Genomic DNA, 25513 nt, shown 5'->3' on the forward strand with positions numbered 1-25513 from the left:
TCCAAATGACAGTTTGGGAAAATTTGTATATTACTACTAATATGAGTTTCAGTTGCTCTACATAGTTATCAACACATGATATCATCAGTAATGTTTCTTTTAGCCATTTTAATAGATATATAGTTATATCTCACTCTGGTTTTAATTTGTATCTTCTAATGAATAATGATGTTGAACATTTTTATGTGTTTATTTGCCATCTGTATAAAATTTTCAGTTAAGTGTATGTTTATGTCTTTTGCCCATTTTTAAATAGGTTGTTTCCTCATTGCTTAGTTTGGAGAGATCTTTATGTATTCTTTTTATAAGTCCTTTGAGAGATATGTTTTTTGCAAGATTTTATCCAAGTTTGTGATATAGCCTTCCATTTTTTCTTTCTTTCTTATTTTATTTGCAGTACTGAGGACTGAACCCTGAAACATTTTTAGCATTGAATCATATCTCCAACCCTTTGTATTTATTTTGTTTATTTTGGGACACAATCTAAGTTGCCTAAGTTGGCTTCAAACTTGAATTCTCCTGCCTCAGCCTCCCCAGTCACTGAGATTATAGGCATGCACCACTGTACAAGACTTAGCTTTTCATTTTCTCAACAGTGTCTTTGAAAACCATAGGCTTTTAATTTTGTGGAAATTTAATTATTCATTTTTCTTTCTATACCCTGGAAAGCACACATTATCTCTTCACTTTTTTGGCAATATTCTAAAAAAATATGATGTGATATTTCATTGTGGTTTTGATTGGCCTTTTCCTGATGATGTTGAATTCTTTTCATGTACCTGTACTGGCACTTGAACCCAGGGGTGTTTAAGCACTAAGTGACATCCCTAGCCCTTTTTATATTTTATTTTGAGACAGGGTCTCACTAAGTTGCTTAGATGCTCACTAAGTTGCTGAGGCTGGCTTTGTACTTGTGATCCTCCTATTTCAGCCTCCCAATATGCTGGGATTACAGGTCTCACCACAACACCCAGCTTCTGTTGACTATTTTTATACCTTTTTCTGAGAAAAGAGATTCAAATTCATTGCCAATATTTTTTAAAATGTTTTTTGTTGTAGTTGGACATAATATCTTTATTTTATTTATTTATTTTTTATGTGGTGCTGAGGATCAAACCCAGTGCCTTGCACATGCTAAGCAAGTGCTCTACCATTGAGCCACAAACTTAGCCCTCCATTGCCAATATTTAATCAGGGTTTATTTTTTATTTATTTATTTTTTTGCTATTGAGTTATGTGAGTTTCTTATATATTTTGGATATTGAACTCTCCCATCAGATATATATTTGCAAATATTTTTTGCTAATATGTAGGCTACCTATCCATTTTGTAGATTGTTTTCTTTGTTTTATGGAAGATTTTTAGCTTGATATAGTCCCACTTGTTTGTTTTTGCTTCTGTTACTTGTGCTTTTGTTTGTCATATCAAAAAATTAATTAACAATGTAAAGGAGCTTTTACTCTATATTCTAGCAGTTTTATGGTTTTAGACCTTGTATTTAGTTCTCTTATATACAGTTTGAGTTGATTTTTGTGTATGGTATAAGATAAGGTCTAATTTCATTCTTCTGCATGTGGATATCCAGTTTCTTGAACATTTATTGAAGACACTAGCCTTTCTCCATTGTATCTTTTTGATGCCATTGTCAAAATTAGTTTACTGTTTGCTTCAGTTTGTTTCTGGGCCTTCCATTATGTTCCATTGGTCTAGGTATCTGGTTTTATGCCAGTGTCATACTGTTTTGATTTGTATAGTTTTATAATATACTTTGAAATCAAGGGATGTGATGTCTCCAAGTTTGTTTTTCTTTTTTAAAAATTCTAATTAGTTATACATGATAGCAGAATGCATTTTGGTTCATTGTACACAAATGGAGCACAACTTTTTATTTCTCTGGTAGTATACAATGTAGAGTTGCACCAGTTATACATGTACCTAGGTTAATGATGTCTATCTCATTCCACCAACTTTCTTACCCCCCATGTACCCCACTACTCTTCCTCCAATTGGCCCAAAGTTCCTCCATTCTTCCCATGCTCTAATTTTGTTTTTCCTTCTTAGGTTTGCTTTTGGGTCTTATTGTGGTTCCATATGAATTTTACCATTGTATCTATTTCCATGAAATAGACACAATGTTCCAGGAAATTTTTGTTGCGAGATTTTATAGCAAAATGATGTTGAACTTTTCAGTTTTTTAAACTCCTATTGAGATGATCATTTTTTAAATCATTCTTTCTATTAATATGATGTATCATATGAATTGATTGAATATGTTAAACCAAACTGATCCCAGATATAAATCCCACTTAGTCATGATGTAAAATCTTTTTGATAAGTTATTAAATCTGGTTTGTTAGCATTCTGTTGGGATTTTTTTTTTTTGCATTCATATTCATTAGTGATACTTGCCTGTGTTCTATTCTTACGTTTCTTTTTCTGTTTGGTGTCAGGGTAATGCTAGAGTTACAAGATGAGTTTGGAAATATTCTTTTATTTATAATTTTCTTGGAAAGTATAAGAGGGATTAATGTTAATTAATTGAATTAATTGTAGAATTCTGCCTTGAAGCCATCTGGTCCTGGGAACCTCTTTTGTTTTGGTACTGGGGATTAAACCCAGGGGTGCTTTACCACTAAACTATATCCCCAGCGCTTTTTATTTTGAGACAGGGTTTCACTAATTTGTTGAGGCTGGCCTCTAACTTGTAATCCTCCTGCCTCAGACTCCCAAGTCACTGGGTTTACAGGCACACACCACTATACTCAGCCCTGGGCTCCTCTTTACTCGGAAATTTTTAATTACTATTCAGTGCCTGTCTTGGTGTTCAGTTAAGGCTTTATGTTTCTTCTTGAGACAATCACGGTAGATTCTGCATTCCTAGGAATTCATCCATTTCTTTTTTCTTTCAAATTTTTCTAGTTGTAGATGGGCAAAATATCTTTATTTATTTATTTTTATGTGGTGCCAAGGATCGAACCAAGTGCCTCACACGTGTGAGGCAGGCACTCCACCACTGAGCTGCAGCCCCAGCCCCTGATCCATTTCCTTTAGGATAGCCAACTTTTTGTCATACACTTGTTCATAGTGGTCCCTTCTGATCCTTTTCATTTTTAAGTCATTTTTGTAATGTTTCCACTTTCATTTCTGATTTTATTTCTATCTTTTCTTTTTTTTAGTTAGTTTAGCTAAAGGCTTTCTGGTTTTCCCCCAAAATTAAAGTTTAGAGTTTTTCTATTCTTTCTTTTATTTATATCTTCTCTGATCTTTATTATTTCCTTTTTTCTACTAACATTGGTTTTAGTTTGTTCATTTACTAGTACCTTGATATGTAATGTTAGGTTGCTTCCTTTACATCCTTTTTTCTATTTAATATAGGAATTTGTTGCTATAAACTTACATTTTAGAAGTGTGTGTTTGTGTGTGTGTGTGTGTGTGTGTGTGTGTGTGCTGCGCATGTGATGCTGGGGACTGAACCTGGGGGCTCAGATATACTAGGCAAGTGCTCTGCTCCTGAGCTCTACTACAGCCCTTAAAACTGCTTTTGCTCCATATTGTTCTTCCATTTTCATTTTTCTCAAGGTATTTTAAAATTTTCCTTTTCTTCTTTGACCCATTCGTTATTCAATAGCACATTGTTTAATTTCCGTGTGTCTTAGTCCATTTTATATTGCAATTGCAGAGTACTACAGACAGAATAATGTATTTAAAAATTAATTTATTTCTTACATTTCTGGTGGCTAGGAAATCCAAAAGCATGCTATTGACCTCAGGTGAAGGCCTTCTTGCTGCATCATAACTTGATGAAAGAACAAGTGAATATATACAAAAGAAAAACTGAACTAAACTCATCCTTTTATTAGGAGCCCACTCCCAAAATAACTAACCAACTCCTGCTATAATAGCATTGAGATTTTAGTTATGGTGGAGCCCCCTCATGACCTAATCAACTATTAAAAACCTTACCTCTTAATACTCTTACAGGGACAAATTTCATGAGATTGGGTTATACAGTCAAATCATAGCATGTTGCCTCCCAAAAGTGTATCCTCATGTACAAAACTTTCTTCTTTGTCAGTAATTTCAAATTTTAATACATCCTAGCATCAAATCTAAAGTCTAAAGTCTAGAGTGTCATCTAATTCAGATATGAGTGAAATTCAAGGCATAATTTGTTCTGAGGCAAATTCATTCCAGCTGTGAACCAGTAAAATCAAAGCAATTTATTTACTTCCAAAATAGTGGACCAGGCATAAGACAGACATTTCCACTTGAAAAAGTCAAAATAGGAAACAAGATAAAGATAACATCCCAAATGAATAATAAAAAAAAGAACAGAGCTAACAATATTAAGTCTTAAGACTCAAGAATAGCATTCTACTTCCTGTGCTGCCTTCAGGACACACTGGGAAGTTGTACCCCCCAAAATCAGGGAGCTCCACTTCTATGGGATTACCCAATGCTTCAATTCACTCAGAAGTCTCATGCTTGCATTTTTCCAAGCCTCACATTGTACACTGGTAGTTCTATAGTTCTAGGAATGGGAGGTAACCCCACTTCGTGACTCCATGAGTCATTGCCCTAGTGGGAGTTCTCTTCTTTGGTACTGCCCATGTGACAAGTATCTGCCCAAGACCCAAGGAAGTGCACAATATCCTTTGAAATCTAGGTAAGGGAAACTATATCCTTATGGCTCTTGAATTCTGCAAATCTATAGGCTTAATATCACAAGGACACCTCCAATATTTGTTGCTTAGAACTTATGGAGCAGCACGTGCAATGAGCCCAAATCATTCTCTAATCAGGAATCCACTTCTCCTATTAAGTAAGTCACTCTTGTTATAACGCATTAATCTGTTTTTGAGAGTAAAGCCCTCATGACATAATCACCTCTTAAAAAGGCTACAATTGCAGTTAAATTTCCATGTGAATTTTGGAGGAGACATCCAAAAACCATAGGACTATGCTTTTAAGAATCTTCCAGAAATGTGGTGATAGCAAGTCCTCAAGACTTGCTTCTATGTGATATGCTTTTCTTTTGCTGCTTTTAGAATTCTCTACCTTTGATTTTTGACAGTTTATTTATAATTTGTCTTGGTGAACTCTTCTTCAGGCTGAATTTGACTAGAGATCTCCAAACTTCCTGCACCTAAATATTTATATTTTCCCCCAGGTTTGGGAACTTTTCACATTATTTATTTAAATAACATTTCTTTCTCTTTCTGTGTCTTCTTCGTTTGGGATGCCTGAATTCTACAGATGTTTCCTTTCTTTTTAAAAATATTTATTTCTTAGTTATAGGTGGACACAATGTCTTTATTTTTACTTTATGTGGTGCTGAGGATCCACCCAGTGCCTTACGCATGCTAGGCGAGTGCTCTACCTCTGAGCCACAACCCCAGCCCAATGTTTGCTTTCTTGATGTCACATTCGATCCTCTACACTTCCTCTTCTCCTTTTTTTCATATTTATTTTTCTACTATGGATGATTTCAAATGATCTGTATTGATTTCACTTATTCTTTTATCTTGTTTTTATTTTTTTTCTTCTTCTTTTTTTCTTTTTTAACATCTCTAATTCTTTGGGATCAGTTGTGTTTCTTTGGTGGTGTTGTATTTCCATGATTCTTCCAGATCTTTGTAGTTTTGTGAAAATGACTGCAAATTTTAAGAAATATTCACCTCCTCTAGATTTTATAGACTAGTGTAGATAAGGAAAGACCTTCCTCTGTTATGGATAATGGGGGTATGCATACTGGGGTACAGTGTGACAACAAATGTTGTGTCTTAAAGTACTTTTTCTAGGAGTATGCAGTGATTCCATATCTGGGAAGAAAGATGTCTTGTTGGGTTAGGCAGCTGAGATCTGGTATGTTAGCAACTGCAAAAGATGTAGAAGGTCAACAGTGCTGTGAAAATTGTTGAAGTCTTCATATACCTATATGTTCAGAGACTAGATGAATACCAAAGCTATAAATGTGTACACCTATATTGAAGAGGCCAGTTTATGCACATATATGTTGGGTAGAGGCCAGCTGTGGACTTATACAGGGTGACAAGGTCTGGAGCCATTGGCAATGGGTGGTGCCAACAGTGGCCACAAGCTTGAAGGGCCATGAATCTTTCTCAGTTGCAGAGCCCTCTTCAGGCTAATGACAAGGTTCAAACCATCTGTTTATAAATGAACAGCTACACATCTGAGCTGGAGTTGTCCATGTGTCCAAAATTGCTTGGACCAGCTATGGGTATAAGCATGGTGATGAGGGCAGTCTCTGAGGTACAAGGCTACCTGCTTATCTATGTATAACTGTGGTGGCCAGGGTTGGCATCTGACTATATGAGTAAGCCTTGGTTGTACATGATAGTGAGGATGTAGTCTGTGGTGGAGGACTATGGAACTGTTGTGGACACATGCATGGTAGTTGCCCTGGGTCATGGAGCAAGAGCTCCCAAGGAGACAGTAGCTATGATGGCTATAGGGCTGGTGGCTTAGGCACTTAGAGAAGGCTGGGTATCTGGGCCAAAGTGGATATGGTAGGGGCAAGCTCAAGTAACTCCAGACCCAGAGGAGAGAAAGAGCTTGTGGGTCAGGGAGCTGGAATTTATGAATACTGTAGAACTGGGGCACCTATTGTAACAGCAATTTGGTAACACCAAGTAGCCTCAGGGAGCAGGGAGAGAGAGAACATGAATTATGTAACTGTAGATTGTTAAGGCAAAAATAAATCACAACCCAACAATACCGGAGGCTAAGACAAGAGAATCACAAGTTTGAGTTCATCCTCAGCAACTTTGTGAGGTTCTCAGTAACACAGAAACATCCTGCCTCAAAAATAAAAACTAAAGGGCTGGGATGTGACTTAGTGATTAAGCACCCCTGAGTTTAATCCCTGCCACACATAAAAAAAGAAATAACAAAAAACAAACAAAACTTCCGGCACCCTCAGTGACAGGTTGTAGTGGGTCTATTGTTGCTGCTAAGTTAGTAGTTAGTTTTATCAGCATTGATAGCTGCTAGGGTCCTTTGCAGAACAAACTACTGTGGCCTGTGACATTGAATATTGAGTAGTACTTAGTAGTGGAAGTGTTGTTGAAGTCCTCAGCAGAGAGATGCTGGATTCTTTCGCTAAACAGGTCACCCGGGAGTCACAGTGATTCCCAGTGCCTGGCTGATACTGATGCACATTCTTCTTCCTTGTTCTTTACTGTCTCCAGGCATCTCAGCCATCCCAGTCCTCTAGAAACCTGGGTGGTGTGAAACTAAAGTTGGTCATTTGAGCAATGTTCTAAAAAGCTGAGGAATCTGATTGTATATGCTGCTCTCCTTTTCCCCACAAGGGGGCATATGAGCCAAAGAAGTGCTTTCTCTGACCTGAGCAGAATTTGGGGGATGTAAATGAGGCAGGAAAAATGAAACTGTTATTCCAACCCTTTTTGTGTAGTTATTCTTAGGTTTTTTTTTTCTTCAACTATATTTCTGTGGCTTCTTAAGTGGACTCCTACACTCTTTCTGAAATATTTTTGTTCATGAATGGATAGCTGCCAAAGTTTTGAAATCTGACATGTTTTACTGTGACATCTTGCTGATGTTCTCTACTGAAAATTTAATTTTTAAGTATTTAATGCTTTTTGATACTATTATAAATGGTATTTTTTTAAAGTTCAACTTTATGTTGTTTTTTGCCATATAGAAAAACAGTTGATTTTTGTACATTGGCTTTGTATCCTGACACATTACTGATGTTGTTACTGGTTGGTATTATTGACACTCAGAGAAAAAGGCTAAGCTACACTGATTTTTGTTCCACCAATATTTGGAGTCAGTTTGGTAGGCAAATGGGTTTTATTCAAGCTGGCTTTGAAGGAAGATAGAAGAACCTTTTGGTTTTGAAATTTCCATCATTGGGAGACTAAGAGAGAAGAGGTGGCAAAATGAGGCAGGGAATATACATACATAGGTTGAATTAGGAGCTTTGTTTCTGAACTTAGGGGAAAACATTCAATATTTCACCCTTGAGAATGATGTTAACTTTTTGGAGGAGACAGATCCTTTGTATTTATGGCATATTATTCTTTTTGTGTACTGTTTTTTGTTTTGAAAAGTACATGTGTAATAACTTCATCTTGATTTTTTTGTCTATTTTCTATTGCCTCTTTTTCTATCATGTTTTGTTCATGTTTTATATTCTTATGTATCAGGTGATTTTTTTATTTAGTATTTAGCAACATATGAGAAAAACATAAGGATTTTTTAGGCTTTGAAATAAATTAAATTTTATAGAAATGTTGAAAAATAAGAACAATACAAAAGATATCCGTATACTATTTACCCCCAGGTTCACTATTGTTAGCATTTCACCTTTTTGTTTTGTTTCATCATTTGAATATGCTCTCCCTATCTCTCAAATGTTCTCGTTTCTCTATATGCATATAATACTTACACAGGTACACATACTCATACATTTTCCCCTCAGCACTCATCTTACACTCATCATGGCCTAAATACTTCATGATATGCTTCTGAAGGTATCTTTTATGAAGGTAATTTGAAGCTCTGGATAATGATTTCTTCAGAGAGATTTTATTTTAATTTTCAGCTTTTCTAGCTGCTCTCAGTGGCAGGGTGTATTGAAACACCTTAGTTTGTCATTGACAAAAGTAGAATCTCTGATCTCTTTTTATGACCAAATATCAGATATACTTGCCAAGCTCTCTTTTATTATTGTTAGAATCAGTCTCTTCTCATTACCTTTCTTTTGTCTACTTATTTTCTACTTATTCTATATTGAGTTTTACAGTTTGTTTCTCTAATTGTTAAATAATTTCTTTTCAAATGTTTATGATTAAATTATGGATCAATTTAAGCATAATTGACATTATTTTAACATTCCTACATAAGAACATGGTCCTTTCTATTATTTCAAGACTTGCTTTGGAATGCTGAGTAGCCTTTCTCTTTCATTTTTTTTCTGGCAATAGCAAGATGGATTCTGGATATACTCTGAATATTGCAACAACCATCTGGACGCCTGCATGGAGCTCTCCAAGCTGATGAAGGATAGTCGCTACCAGCACTTCTTTGAGGCCTGTCGCCTCTTGCAGCAGATGATTGACATTGCTATTGATGGTTTCCTTTTGACTCCAGTGCAAAAGATCTGCAAGTATCCCTTACAGTTGGCTGAGCTCCTCAAGTATACTGCTCAAGACCACAGGTAAGAAATTGAGGGAAATAGGAGTGAGTTTATTTTACATGTTGATCCTTATTGAAGATGTATATCATTTTTACCTTTTCTGAGCTTCTGTTACCTTATCTGCAAAGCAGCATGATACATGCTTGCTTACCTCACAAGGCTGCTTTGTGTGAAGTGAAGGAATATTTTTGAGAGTTGCTTGTGAAGTTGTAAATTGGTTCACACACACAAACTGCATGCACATTATTATTGTACAATGCATGCCCTACTCTCAAGCAGCAGAGATTTAAATCTTTTCCTTAGTCCTGAGCTTGGCTTCATGAATCAACCCTGATGCAATAAATGTTCAACTATATAATTCACTCTTGTTGAAAGACTCAAATGTCCTGGTGATAGTCTAGACAACTTGTACTAACTCTGAACTTCTGCATGGTCTTCTTTAGTGTTTTTACCTTACTCTGTCCCAACCCAGTTGTGTATTTTCAATAAAGCCAGAGTATAGGTATTGGAAAACAGACTTGAGGTTTCCCCTGAATTTTCTTTTCCTATTTTTAAAATATTAAAAAATAAATAAGTACCAAGAATATAAATGATACCACTCACCTCCTACCATTAAGGTGCATGCTGCAGGTAATCCCCCAACAATAGGTGTGACTTACAATGAACATTCCCACTCTTTCACAGGTCTTACCTCAGACTTTGACCCCTACCTTATTTCTAACTTTATTTTAATTAATGTTGAATCCCTGATCTTAGACTTGTTCAGCTCTATTCCTTGGATTGAGTACTCTGAGAAGAAAGAAGGGCTTTGCCCAATTTCTCATAGCTTTCAGCATGACTCTTATTAGGCCCACTTTCTATTTACATTTGGCTCCATTGCCTGGCACATTTAGTGCTGATTTCCAAATGCAAATGCATAAGGCCATGGGTGTGGACCAGTTGGTTTGGTTTAAGTTAGCTTCTAGGTCAATCCTCATGTTCATTTTCAAATTGATGTTGTTTCTTTAGTAAAGTATAAGTAATATGCTTCTGTGGTTCTGGAGCCCTAAGCAAATTTCATATTTTAACACAAATGTAATAATACTTGACTTCCCTCTTGTATGAGTAACAGGGTCAATGATTGATCTGCCTTCCTTGACCTGTTTGCTGTGAGGGAGGCAAGCGAAATAGGACTTTACTAAGGAGGACTCTACTCTCTTCTCCCTGAGGCAATGATATTAGCTGCTTATTAGACCTGAAATTTGGAGATGACTAGGTCACACCTGAACAGACTTAGTACAGCCCATCACCAGAATTGAGTTCCCAGCTTTCTGAGGATCTGTTTGTGGGGGTGGTGCTAGGGATTGAGCCCAGGGATTCATTCATACTAAGCAAGTGCACTACTACTGAGCTACATTCCCAGCTGAGATGTTTTCTTGAGGGCAAATGAGGACATTGAAGAACCCCCCGATAAAATTAAGATATTTCAAAATTAACTTAAAATACAGAATATATATCCTACCTAGATTAGGAAAGCTATCCCTTCTAGTCAGATTTCCTTGTTATACAGCTGGAAAGGCTGAGACCCAAAAAGGGAAAATGACAGAGTGCAAGTCTATATTGAAACAAGGACATAAAGTATAAGTAATAGTCTCAACATCTAACTTTTAAAAGCATTATCTAGGTAAATTTTGTTTACAGAGAGATTTGTGAGCCATCAAAGAGTGATTCTTATATGATTTTGTATGACAGTTTTTAAATTGCCCTATATCTTGAGTATCTGTTGAATGGACATCGTCAAGAGCTCTAAAAATCTTACTTGTGGAGTAATAATATTCACTAGTTAAATTATATATTGCATAATTGATCTTAAGAGTTCCAGAAAGGCAGTTTTTCAGCACAGTTCAAAGCTACATGAACCCCAAATTTTTGTAGAGTTTGGTGGGAGATGGTAAGATAGCTAGCTGCTCAGGAACGGGTTGAGGAAGATATAGGTTCTAGACAGCTTGTCACAATCTCAAGGTGAGTCATTAGTGAGAGCCACTAGAAAAACAGTTAATACCTAATATTCATTATTGCTCAGAATTAAAACAATTTTTCCAACAGGTTTCTTGTGACAGAATAAATTGGTTAGGTGGTGTAACCTATAACTGGAGGTGATAGAGTGCAGTAGTTTTTGAGGTCCATGGATCTGGAAGTTACATAGGGCACAAATTAGTCATGGATACCAACTAAAGGGATGTGCTCTATAACTTTTGCCCTGGCAGTTAGAACTCCCTTCCCTGTGCCTGTGTTTGGTCTACGACGTTCTTCAATGTATTCAGAAAGAAAAAGGCAGTAATTGTACCTCTTCATTTTTCCCTTCTATTTTCTAATTGATGCTATGAAAGTGAGCAGGTTAATGAGCACAAGGCATTTTCAGCTTTTCTAAGGAAAGGTATTAAGACTGAACTATAACACATGCCTTGCCTTCTCAGTTTATTGTAGCTCCATCCAATGGCTGACATTTCACTTTCATTTTGCCTTTCACAGGAGCCATTCAATTGGAAATCAGATCAGAGAAAACTGGGCAGAATGATGCAAACCTCAATACATGGATTATCCAAAGTCCTAGGAAGCTGGGCCAAGTGTTAAAATTCTGGGTTTAGGGGAAGGCATCCCATGGGATTTCTCTAATAGAGAAATGTATGACTTGTAATAATACTGATAACACTTTTTGTGGGCCAAGAGTAAAACAATTTACATGGATGATTGTATTTAATTTATTAACCCCATCAATAAATTCTACCATGATTCTTCCCATTTTATATAAAAGAAAATTGAATTAAGGGGGGAGTGAGTGAGACTTGCCAAATAAGTGGAGTTTGAGCTCATAGACTTTGGTTTCAAATTTTGTATTTTTAAAAACTGTGTGTAGGAAGAAAAGTGACTTTGGGCAGAGGCTCCCTAGAAATAATGGGAGAGATGATTATGTTGTCTGGACTATGTCATGTGAAAATCTCCCTTCTTAGACTTTGGTTGGTTGTATCAAATACAGCACAACAATAGTGGTGTAAAAACAGAGAGGGACTCTATTTCTCATGCAAAAGAAACCATAAGTTAGGAGGCCCATGGCTGGCATAGTGGCTTCATGGTCATCAGTGACTCAGGCTCCTTTCAGCTTTCAGTTATGTACCCCTAGGGTATTGGCTTGTCATCATGATCCTGCATATGAGTACAGCTTCAGCCATCCATTCATATTTTAAACATCAGGATGTAGGAAGCACTAAAGAAGGATGTGCTCTGTTCCCTAAAGGAGATATCTCAAAAGTCCTGCCCAACATGATAATTTGTATAATTACTGGACAGAACTTAGTCATATAGTCATCCCTGCTGAGAAAAAAAGATAGGAAGTGTAGTCTTTTATTCTATGTCTCATGGGTTCCCATCTGAAAATCAATACTGTTACTAAGGAGAAAGAGTATAGAGTGGATGTTAAGATTGGCATCTAGAACATTGGTTCTCTGGCATATTGGTTCATCCAACTTGCATTCTTGTTTCTTCACAGTGATTACAGATATGTGGCAGCTGCTTTGGCTGTCATGAGAAATGTGACTCAGCAAATCAACGAACGCAAGCGACGTTTGGAGAATATTGACAAGATTGCCCAGTGGCAGGCCTCTGTCCTAGACTGGGAGGTAGGACTCTTACCAATAGGGGTGTTGGGGATTCCAGGGAGCTTGCTGAAAGCTCACCTAAGCCAAGTGGGGGAACAAAGAGGAATTAGATTTTAGGAGCAACCGGAAAGATTTAGATTAGGCCCAAAGCAAAGCTTCCTGCTAATGAGAGGTATTAGGTAATTAATAGCTTTCTAAGAAGATTAGTGAAATCTTTGTGACAATAATTCATTAAGAAAAGAAAGGGGATGAGGATGTAGCTCAGTGGCAGAGTGCTTGCATTGCATGTGTGAGGCACTGGATTCGATCCTCGGCACCACATAAAAATAAACAATTAAAATAAAAGCATTCTGTCCATACACAACTAAAAAAAAATTTAAAAACAAAAGAAAGGTTTATCTCTTTGAGTATTGTTTGGAAACAACAATTGAGTTAAGTCAGTAGCCCTTCAAACATTTTTCAAGTCCTAGATTTGTGACCATGGGATGCACACTTGGATAAGTAGTAGTATGTACTAATATACTCCTAGTCACCTAATATGTGTGTTATGGTTTGAATGGTAAATGTTCCCTAAAAGGCTCATGTATTGAATACTTGGCCCCAGTGTTGGCAGCAGGGTTCACAGATTTTTTTTTTTTTGCTTTCTCTCTCTCAAGCACACATTCTCTCTGTGTCTCTATGTACTTCTGGCCACCATGAGGTGTGCAGCTTTGCTCTGCCATGTAATTACGCCATGATGTTCTGCTTCACCACAGGCTCATAGCAGTGGAGCCAGTGGATCCTGTATAGAAACCTCTGAAACTGTGAGACAAAATAAACCTTTCTTCTGTATCTTGATTTTTTCAAGTATTTTGTCACAGTGATAGAAAACTAACTAACACAATGGGGTTGGTTCTCTTGTTCTTAACCATTTGGGACAGCAACATACTTCTTTTCTTGTTGGTGAGATCACCTTGTCTTGACATAGTCACTAGGTCTGTCCAAGCCTACACACTCTAGTCCATGACCATCATCCCTGCTGAATCCACAGATCACTGTTTTCATCATCATCTTATAAAAATAGACCCTGAAAACTTTTCATTCTATTGAAGACATCTGTGACTTGTCTGAACTTGGAAAGCAAGTGGCTGAAGTCACTCAAGCCTTCCTTCCTATATACCTACCAAGGAAACCAGTAGTAATGGTATTTCACATTTATCTCTTAGGCCCACTTCGTGTAATCTGATTATCCATAAGTTAATATAACCAAGATGGGAGAGGCTAGACATGCTACCAGGGAGAGGGTGGAAATATTATGCCTTGTGGTCACAGTGTAGAAGTAGAGGCAACTCCATTGGCCTATTCCAAGTGGACTGTCATCAGCCTTATAAATAGCTACTTAACCAAGTTCTAGACCAAAAAAAAAAAAAATCATCTTTCTTTTATTGCAATACCTCTGTTCCTCCTCAATGTAGATGTTGGAAAAGGCCACAATTCTGATCAGCTGACACATTTTGGGGTCCTATTTGAAGGATAGTTTCCTCATAAAAGAGTATTATAGCAGTGACTCTTTGAAATTTATAGAAAGAAATGAATTCACATAATGGGACCCTCTTGCTTGTAAGATTAAGCCAGCACTGACAAAGATTTACTCAGAAGTCGTGGATTCTCCTTCCCTTGTATCTTTTTGCTTTGGCCAGTTTCCTGATTCAAGGCAGAGGTCAGGGCCAAATGCCTTCTAGTAAGCCCATGAACTCTGAGGCATTCTGAAATTGTGGCTACTTAGAAGGCCTTTGTCTCTTACCATGGCAGGGTTCTATGTAAGAGAAGGTGTCCAGGAGCAGTTGTCTTTCTATTCCTGGAACATCTTTCCAAATCTCCATTCCTAAAAGACTTTTTAATTCCTCCATGTGCTCTCTGCCTCTAATACCTGGATCATAGGCCATGGGGGACAAATAACAGTTTCAAATCCCTTGGCCTACCGCAGGAGCTTCATTAGCACCCAACTCTGTAGTCCTGAGCTGTGATTTAAAGGCTCAACATCTCAGAAGACATTTCATTTATGTTTCTCTAGGGAAGGGGTTCAAAAAGTAATTTTAATTGTTCCTTTGTTAGTACAATAGATTGATTCCGTAATCTCATCTAAACCTGTACAACACTGCACCTTCCTGCTTGATGAAGCCTTTACTCATCTAAATTGGTGTCTTAGTTCTTCTGGGCTGCTATAACAATATCATAGACTAGGTGGCTTGTAAACAGCATAGATTTATTTCTCACAGTTTTGGAAGCCTTCAGAAGACCTCACCTTCAAAGAATGTAGATAAAAGATTAGATTTTAATAAAAAATTTTGGGGGGCATAAACATTGAGTCTGTAATGACTTGGAAGGAGAAAAAAATGCTCTTCTCAGACTCTGTAGTCACTGAAGAAATTGTTAGCTCTATGGGTGTTGCTGTCTAGGAAGCTTTTCCTCTAGTGAGGGCTGATTGGTATATTTCAGAGGCCAGAGCTTTTAAGGTATCTGTCATGTTTGCTGAATCTGGTCTTAAAGACTACAGAATGTCAAGAGTTCCCAGGCTCTTAGAGCACTCCCCAACAGCCCTGACCATGATAGTGTGTGCATAAATACTCATTTATACTCACATTCATCCTTATTCACCCTCCCATACCTTGTCATGATAGTGAGGAACTGAGAAGCAGAGAGAGACTTATTACTGACCAAGGTCACACAAGTCAGTGACAAAAGTGGAACTTGAATCTAGTCTTCTGATTCCCTTTGTCGTGTTATTTTCACTACTAAACCACAAATTCCCCTAACCTTCTGCCTCCTGCAGCCCAGTTGCTGTCCTTTGTAATGTTATAGCAACTTGTTTTTTCAATAGAATCTATGTTTAAACAAGACAGTGAGACTACCTTGGAGAGAGGAGGATCCAAATACCTATACAACTAAAGATGGATAAGTACAGAAGAGTCTTTCCCAGAAAGCAATAGAACATAGACATTCAAAGGATTGCTGTCTCTTGGGATAGGTGACAGAACCTCTCTGGTTCTCTGATATAGGTTATTTGTGTATTCCATTTGCCCAAGAAATTGAAAAGGCAGATAGAGAAAGAGAGAGCAAGAGAGAGAGGGGAGACAGAAAAGGAAGAGCTCTTGCCATATTGCTATGGGCTGATATGGACAAGCCTTACAAACCAAAAAGAAGCAATGCTTTGCTATCTCTGCCATCCCCTTGCCTCCCAGATGTTTGAACAAATAGAGTGTCTGTCAAAATCATGCAAATAGTAATTTTAGCTTCATTTGTTAAATGAAAAGCAGGAGTCATAAGAGAAACCTTTAGAGTTTAATCTCCCTTGAAGAGGAAATGGGAGGAGTGGTGAAATGTAGGCAGTTGATGCTTGCTCAATAAATCACAGCATCTGGCTGAAGAGCAGGAAGTCTTGCATTATTTCAAGACCTGTTTTTCCCCTCATATTTCTCCATGAACATTTTGAGTCTCTTTACCCAACTCCAGTTACCATCCCTGACTCTTGTCATCTTGAAGTACTCTTCCCTTTGCCGAAATCCTAAGGACTTCTTAAAAATAAATAGATAAGTTAACTTGTTACCCATCTCTCTAAGTAATAATATATTAGAGCAGTTTCTGTGAGCAGCAGGTAGAAATACCTGTTCTCAGGAATTACAGTTTCTGGAAAATTTCTATTTATAATTTCTCTGATGCTGAGGTTTAGTTGAACTGTCACTTTGGTACCTTTCAGATTCATTAAATCCTCTTGAAACGAAGGGAAAAGATATATATCCCTGACAGTTTCTTTTAAATCTTTTTCCTCTGTATAATTTTAGCAGGAGCCCATGTTCACAGCTCATGTTCAGGAGTTTAATTTTATGTGGTTATAATATCCTTCTTGTGGTACCCATCCCCTTCCATCCTGGTTGTATAATACCCAAGGTCCTTTCCAGTTTACTACTGGATGATTGAATCCAAAGAAGTTGGAGGAAATACAAAATCCCAATGTAATAGAGGCAGCAAAATCATTTATTTAAAAGCTTCTGGAACCAGAAGATCAAATGAGGGACTGGATGGATTGTTTATATTTCTCTGCCTTTCTGTCAGTAGGCAGTGTTGAAGACAAAGTGGATGAAAAAGGATGGCGTTTACCTTGCCTTATTTCTCTGGATCTGCTCAGACCACAAACACATATCAGTCAGCCTGTAATTAGAGTGGAATAAAGTTGAGAAATATGGGATGAATTATAATTCATTAGAAAAAGGTAAAGTTTCTTCTCTGAGACTTTGGCTTCAGAACAGGAAGGCAAATGAACTGGTAAGAAAGCTCTGTGTAGTTTTGATAGCCACTATTTATTTAATATTCCTTGGTTCATTTATTAGATAGATATTTATTGAGTACCTAATCTGTGTCAGGTCTCATTCTGGATTCTGCAAATATGTTAGTGAATGGGACAAAATTCCCACCCTTATTGAATTTATATTCCAGTAGGGAAGAAAGGAAAGAAACAAGCACATACTATGTTGTCAGGGAGTGATAAGGGCTATGAAGAAAAATAAAGTAGGCTAACAGGCTAGAGTAATGGGGTAGTACCTGAGCAGATGACTTTTGAGAAAATATCTGAAGAAGATTAAAGAGCATATCATTCTTGGAACACAGAATTTCAGGCAGATGGAAGAAAAAATACAAAGGCCATGAAATATGGAAATATGTGCTCAAGGAATGCCAAGGACTAGGCCAGTTTGGCCATAGTGGCATAAAAATGGGAGAGAGTAGGGGTAGACGAGGGTATAAAAGTAATGAGAGGTAAGATTGTGTCTTTAAAGGACTTTGGCTTTCACTTTGGTTGGGAGCTACTAGACGGTTTTGAGCAAATATGTGATTATTAACATGTCTTTACCAGTCCCTCTGTACTAGTCATTGAGGATGTTTTAGTCAGCTTTATTTGCCATTGTAACCAAAAGACCTGAGAAAAATTTTAGAGGAGGAAAAGTCTATTTGAGGCTCACAGTTTCAAAGGTCTCAGTGGATAGATAGCTGGCTCCATTGCTTTGGCCTCAAGGTGTGGCAGAACATTGAGGCAGAAGAGTGTGGTGGGGGAAAATGGCTCAGAACATGGTCTCCAGGATTCAGAGAGCTCCACTGACTCACAACAAAGTAAATACTGCAAAGGCATGTACCCCCAATGACCCACCTCCTCCAGCCATACCCTACCCAACCTAGAGTTGCCTCTCAGTTATTCCCTATTAGGTGATTAATGTACTGATTAGGTTAAACTCTCATAACCCAATCATTTCCCCTGTAAACTTTCTTGCATTTGTCTCAAACATGAGCTTTGGGGGACACCTCATATCTAAACCATAACAGAGGATATTGGAATCAATGCTATATGCCCTTGGTCATCTAATGGGGGGAAGATACATTCATAGCAAAGGGAACAGCATGGGCAAAATCCTGTAGGAATGGAACAGAAGGCCCAAGGGATTGGGAAGTGGGAAGGTATTGCAGTTTTGGGAGCAAGATACGTACTTGGTGCTGGTTGGGCAGAGGAGACAAGAATTAGAGCTGGAACAATGAGAGGGCCCTTTTCATCACAATAATGTTTGATGTGTTCTAGCAGCCATGTGGAGTGGAACAAACAGTAGATATAATTATTTGCTCCACTTTAAATGAGGAAAAAGGTTGAAAGAGATACATTCTAAGGGCACAGAGTTGAGTTGATAGCAGCACTAGACCCAGAGCTCAGCTCTTTTGAGATTCTTGCCTCAGAAATCTTCAATTGAAGCTGGTTGTTCCACTGGGGTAGGTGTCATCATTCTAATGCAGTATGGTGAATAAGAACATGGGCTTTAGAGGGAGTCCGGCCTGAGTTCTGCCCCTTTGGGAAAGTTACTTCCAATTTCTCTGATCTTGATTTTGGGGAATAAAATAGTGCAAATCTTATCAGGTTATAGTGTTAGTAGGAAACAGGATACATATAGTACCCAGGGCACGCAGCCATGGGATAATAAATATCATTTGTGTAGATCTTACAGTATGTGTACCTTCCTAGGCACTTTGTTATATGTTAATTTAAATAGTTATCACAATAGGGTTGGTAATGTTTTTATCCTTATTAAGTATGAAGTAACTGAGGCACAATTAGGATATTTAGATTGCTTTAGTTCACTCAGCTCGGTGAGCATATAAGATGTTTTTTTTTTTTTTTTTCATTTTTTTTTTCTTGGAATTATATGGGGCAAGTACTTAAAATAAAATTGGACTGCCCCTTGCTGGTACAGTGGGTAGACCAGATAATACTGACTATTCCCCCTGGTCTGATCATCCTCACTTGAGCAATTAATACCTTAAGGCATCTTTGCCATATTTTTATATTATTGGCCCCTTTGATAGCTTTCTTTCAAGGTGGGGCATGGTAGACAGGTACTACTATTAACTTCCCATACCTCCAACAGGAAAGCCAACACTATTCCCCAACTTGGAGGAAAGTATGTCATTCCCTCAAGCAGGATTGTTTACCTAGATCTTACATAATCCTGAAGCTGAGCCTAGAGTTGAAACAGTATTTCTGAGCTTCTTTTAAATTCTATTATTAGAAAATAATTACACTGAGTTCCCTTTTTTCCCATCACTTAAATTAGAGCAAATGGTATACTCATGAACACCATTTCCATATGTCCCCCACTTTGGCGTACCATCCTGCCTGGGCTATTTGCCTCTGATTATTTATGGGCAGATGCAGGGACTTATATTTCTAATCATTCCTTGAAGCTTTTGCATATAAGGCTTGACATCTTAGTGTTGGAGTATTAGGACTGGGACTGTAAAGATAATCCTTTTTAGCTTAGAAAACTGAAAGCCAGGGAGAAGACCTTCCAGTGACATTTTGGCCTAGAGACAATATAGGATAGAAAGTGAGTACAATCTCTGGAACCATAGAAATTAGAGTTGAGTTGTAGATCTGTAGCAAAGTAGCTGGGTGATCTTGGCCTAATACTTAACCTCTCTGTACTTGGAACTATAATATTGGAGTAAAAATATCTATCCCATGGACAATTATATGGTAGACTGGAATATCTAGCATATAGGAACTCAGAAAATATTAATTCTTCTACTTCATGGGCTACTGCTCTTATTTCACATCTTCACATAGACCTTAAAACTCTTATCTCTGTGCTCTTGACTTTGGTTTGGTTTTCCTTGTATTCTATGATTTCTGAGCCCACCTACCTTAATCTCCTCTGCTGAGATGTAAACTCCTTGAAAACAGGGACCACGTCTGGCTTGGCATTTACAGGCATCCCATCATACTTCTGCCCTAGCAGACTTGCCTTAAAGAAGGGGGCCTTGCTGGGTATGGTGATGCATACCTGTAATCTCAGTGAGTTGGGAAGCTGAGGCAGGAGGATCACAAGTTTGAAGACAGCCCCAGCAACTTAGTGAGACCCTCTCTCAAAATTAAAAAAAAAAAAAAAAAGGATTAAAGGACTGGGAATGTGGCTCAGTGATAAAGTGCTCCTGGGTTCAGTCCCCAGTCCAAAAAAGAAGGGGAGCCTTTGGAAACAATGTTGAATTCAATTAGGGAGGAGTCAAGTGTCTTAGTACTTTTTTTTTCAAATCTGATTCTATGTAGCAGAGGAGTTAAAGGTTCCCTGGATAATAAACCAAGGAAGAATGTGGTAATGAAGTTTCTTTTTTTAATCAATCAGTGAATTTTAATGAACTAAGAGGAGAAAGAAAAAAAAAAACAATTATAAGAGGGGGAGTGAATTATTCTCTTTTTCTCTGTTTATCATCTTTTTTCTTGCCCTTCCCTGTTCCCTTCTACTTGTCTGGGAAGCATAAAAAGTTCTACCACTTGCTCAATTTTAGAGACTCAGAGAATAGAGCAGGGATTGAGAAACTGGAGCAGAAAAGGATTCTTAGGGAAGAGAGATGGACAACAAAGAATGAGAGAACATGAGTAAGAGAGTACATAGAGAGGCTGTATCAATCCTGGGTAATAAGGCCCATAGCCTCAAAGTGAAAAAGAATATGGTTATAAAGCTTTTCGAGGACTCCAAGGAGTCCCTTTCTCCCTCCTTCTCCACCAGGCCCTCTCTGGCTTCCTCTTATTCTAGCTTTGGGTGATTCCAGGTAAGAAATGGGACCATCCCTCCTACCTGGCTGCCTCTCACCATCACGTGTCCTTCCTAGGGCGAGGATATCCTAGACAGGAGCTCGGAGCTGATCTACACTGGGGAGATGGCCTGGATCTACCAGCCCTATGGCCGCAACCAGCAGCGGGTCTTCTTCCTGTTTGACCACCAGATGGTTCTTTGCAAGAAGGTAACCCCACCTTTTCTTCCCTGAGGGAGATGGGCACCTCACGGGGAACCATCCCCTTCCTTTTCCTCATACCCAGGCTGCCAGTGAAGTGGTCAACAACTGCTAGGAGAAAAACAGCCTGGAGATTGGCAGCAATTCCATATCAGGAGCACTGGTATGGCATGAATATCATAGGCAATGAACAATTTTGTCTTGGTATCTATTTTTCACCTTTGCTCTCATGACTTGAATGGTGCTTCTTTCTCGTTCCCTTACACCCAGATCTGATAGCCAGCAAGTTTGCATCAGTTGTGAAAAATATTATAATAGTTTCATCCCAATTGGTAAACAATAGCTTCTTCAGTACCTTCCCCCATTTACAGTCTGATGTCTCTGGCCAACTGGCCCCTCTCTTCTATAGAAACCAACAAGGGGCCTACTACTTTTGCCCAGACAGGTAGGTACCTCTGTGATACAAGATTTCCCCCTGTTTCCTGCATTGGTGCATTGGTTCCTCACAACTCCCAACCATCTCTCCTGTACTGCCCTTTCCCTGTAATACATTTGAGGAGAAATTTGTACTTCTCAGTTACCCCCTTGATAACTGAATGTTGGTTTCTTAGCCTTTTATTCTTGATGAAAAAGGACAGTATACATTCTTATCCTGAATCCTTCTGAGGGATCCTAATGGAATACTGTTCCCCCTACCTCCTTCCTCAGGATACAAAGTTCAGACCACTTTTGTCTCTAGTGACTGGCTGGTAAGAATTTGGGAGCAGGGAAAATAAAAGATGAGGGAGAAACCTAAGAGTACTTAACGTGAATTTCCCAATTCACTGTCTTCATACCTAGTCCCTTTGTTCTCTTTCTCATCCATAGTGAATGCTTCTGAAGAGGGGTGCTGAGTCACAACATTACAAATTAAACACTGTTATTTTTCTGGCCTGGAACATAACCACAGATTTGGTTTAAGCCTCTTATACTCTGTGTGCATGTAAATGTGTATCATATCTTGCATTAAATAGATTCAGACTGCCTTAATGTTTGGCAATCAACTCTGAATACTGGCTCTGGAACCAAAATAGCAAGTTAGTTCATAGGAATAATAATTGCCTCCATCTGGAGTTAACCCTGGAAGATAAAACTTTTTTTGAATATGGATTTCAGCTCCAAACTAATATCTATCTTTAGACCCCTCAGTTCTCAGGTCTTCCATACAACTGGAAGGCAAATTTTTGAAGATTATTTTAGGCAACTAAGGGAATTCTCAATATATAAACCATGTCACCAACAGTCATGTGCCTGTTCACTACTAAATTATGTTCATGCTCAGAACAACTAGTCATTGAGAAAGACTTCAAACAGGAACTTGGTTTATTTTCGGGTCCCCCATCCCCAAGACCATGTTGATTTAGGCATCTTTCAGCAAACACTGCAGTTACTTTAAGTAAAATGTGAATCTAGGCTCTGGAAAGCAGTGCTTATAGGTGGTATCACCAGGACCTAGGATGCTGAACACTAAGGCAGAGGCTAGGATTAAAGGGAAAGAAACAAGATGAACAGTGGGCTAAGTTTAGGAATCAAGGGACAGAAGACCAGGTTGAAGTGATGAGTCAACTCGAAGCCAATAGTAGGAGCCAATTGTAAGGAAGAAACTAGAAGTCAAAGGAGGACTTGGGAATTCAGACCAGCCACACTGGCAGTATGGGAGAAGTAGGTAACAGAAGTGACAAAAATAAAAGATACCTTGTTGCAGGCATAGTTTCCCTCAGATGGGAGATGTCTTCTTCTATCTAGAAGTCTTTCTCCCCAGAGTCTTTCTCCCCAGAGTAAAGCTAGTCTAGGGTCAGTGTATAAGGGTACCAATTCCATATACTCAGTTCTTCATGACACTGGCTTCCCAGAGCATAAGAAACTACAGGCTGGTACAAAGGTCATTAAAAATATCTGATGTTTGTTGTTGTTGAAGATTTCTATTTGATATCTACAATAGGACTTCCTATTCATCAAATATGAGTTAAACTTGAAAAATGATCATGCAATGCAAATAAGTTATATAAACAGACAAGATATTTTGTTTGCCAAATTGCTTAGGGACCACTTTCCATTATTATAAAAGATTTTCTTTTTGAGATAGAACGGAGAGAAATAGATGAGGCTCCCTGGAGATGAGGATTCCTTTAACAAGGGAAAGGAAGGAGAAGGACCAGGATTAGAAAGAGGTGAGGAAGGTTTCTCTTCACTTACCTTACTCACCTCAGGAATCCAATTTAAAAGAATACCTGAAAGCTCATCAGTAATTTTTAAAATGTATTTACAAGGAAAAAATGGGGGGAAAAGCAAGCTAAGCCAGATGTGGCTACAGTAAGCTTTCTGATTAGATCATATTTAAAGAGGAATAAGTAAATGCCCCTAGCAAGTGAATAGGTAATAAAACATTTTATATGTGATTTTTAACAGTAGTGGCAAAAATAGTTTCATGAGTCCTACAATGAAAAAAGTTGGTATAAAAATGTTCAATTCGATATCAGTGATTTTAAAAGATCTATTCAAATAAAGAAAAATTTAAAAAAATGATAGTCTGATAACCCCTTGCCTTAGACAGATGGTTTAATGTTAGCAGAGTAACATAAATTTCTTCAATGTCAAGGGAAGGAGAGCATAAAACTGACTACAAGTGGATTGAGACTCAAAGAATCTGAGGTTATAAGAAAACACTTTACTGCTCTGAAATATTTTTGAGTCCTATTCTGGGCCTGCAAACTCTGCCTTCATGGGGCTTATAGTCTAATAAAATTTAAGTAAGATTTAATTTAGAAATGTGTATTTCTTTACACTGAAATAAATCTCAGATATTCACAGTGGAATTTCTCTAGAATTATGGGTCTTATGAAATCTGTGAGAACACTATAGATAGGAAAATGTACCAGTTTTCAAAACTGAAAATAATATGTTATGGACAATATAGATTGATAAAAAATCATGAACTAGCATTTATTGAGTGCCTTATGATTCTGTTCTAAGAACTTTACATTGAATAACCCAATTTAATCCACATAACAAATCTCTCAGGAAGTCACTGTCACTATTCCCATTTTAAAGATACGTAAATTGAAATACAGAGAAGTTATATAATTCCCCCAAGGTGATAATAGCTGACAAGTGATAGAATCAGGGATTGAATTCATTCAAGCTGGCTCTATTTTCTACATTGGCAACCTCAATGTCATTACTGCCATTGAGCTTGTCAGAATTCTGTAATTATAAAATATTCTATGAACATTTAGAAAAAGATGCAGCGACCATGAGGGCTCAGCATTTGGAGCAAGCCATGACTCATAAAGCTTCATTTCTATTTTGCCAGTAATTTGATTAGTGAATGGGAGGATTGAAACTGGCAGAGAGTATCTAGATTTTATTCTGGCATATCTGGATTTCATTCTGGCATATCAGATTCTCCCATAATTTCCTTGCAGAGAGAATAAATATGGAATAATAAGATATACGACTTATGGTCAGACAATTTGGGGTACAAATCTTGGTTCCAGAACTCACTGTATTATTTCAAGCAAGTGAGCTATCATTTCCTATGCCTTCATTATATCATTTATAAAATGGGGAGAATAAATTCTGTACAGGATTTTTGTGAAGAATAAATTATAATCTTAGAATTCCCTCATGTCCAAAAAGAAATAGGCAGATTTATAAGGTAACGTGGTCCCCATCTCTAGTTTCATCCAAATATGGGCTAGATGATTACCTGCCAGAGATTGCATAGAAGACATTGAAATATTGTACCTGATCTCTATCCAAAATCATGTGGCCCAGCCATTAAGTTCCTATTTAACTCTTTATTACCACTTATGCAAAAATCTCGCCATTTTATACATTAGGAATTGGGAATGACTAAGCCACTTATAATAGTTTGAACAGCTTATAACTTGAGAGGACTAGAGGAAAAGAGAGAGAAGATATTTTTTTCAGTTTATAATATAGGACATGAGAAAGACATCCATGGGTTCTAAATATGTGACCTCTTCTTCAGCTTCCCTCACACCTTCTCTTTCCTTGTCATGTTTCTTTTGAGAAATCCAGGTAAGACTTGATTTCTTGTCTCTCAACTTCTCTGCTTACTGTCCTTGCTCTTCTATGTCTCACTGCCTTGTCATTTTAGCTTTGTACGTGTTTTGCTGTTTAATTCCTGACATGATTATTTTGGATTATTGTGATGCTTTGGAAAGATTCCCCCTCCCCCTTTATTTTGTTTTCCTTTCACTACTTACTGTGAAAGATAGTACAGCTCCTTTCCCAAATCATCTACTAACATCTTATAGCCCTATAGTTGCCTTAAACAACCTCTTCTCTTAAACTTCATGCCAGTCCATCTGGGCATGCTCCC

At 37.8% G+C, this 25513-nt stretch overlaps 1 protein-coding gene across 11 annotated transcripts in view; it reads left to right on the plus strand.

Moving 5' to 3' along the window:
• The window catches only part of Arhgef9 (Cdc42 guanine nucleotide exchange factor 9), a 542919-nt gene that overhangs the window by 485978 nt on the left and 31428 nt on the right, over positions 1 to 25513 (plus strand). For 10 of the 11 annotated variants that reach the window (XM_071606159.1, XM_071606157.1, XM_071606161.1 and 7 more), the window contains 3 exons: positions 8976 to 9208; positions 12714 to 12843; positions 21004 to 21135. In XM_071606159.1, coding sequence (XP_071462260.1) covers positions 8976 to 9208; positions 12714 to 12843; positions 21004 to 21135 — 495 coding nt within the window. The remainder of the gene's footprint in view (positions 1 to 8975; positions 9209 to 12713; positions 12844 to 21003; positions 21136 to 25513) is intronic. The other variant, XM_071606160.1, reaches the window with a different exon arrangement.

This window comes from Marmota flaviventris, chromosome X (assembly GCF_047511675.1).
Source record: "Marmota flaviventris isolate mMarFla1 chromosome X, mMarFla1.hap1, whole genome shotgun sequence".
Lineage (NCBI taxonomy): Eukaryota > Metazoa > Chordata > Mammalia > Rodentia > Sciuridae > Marmota > Marmota flaviventris.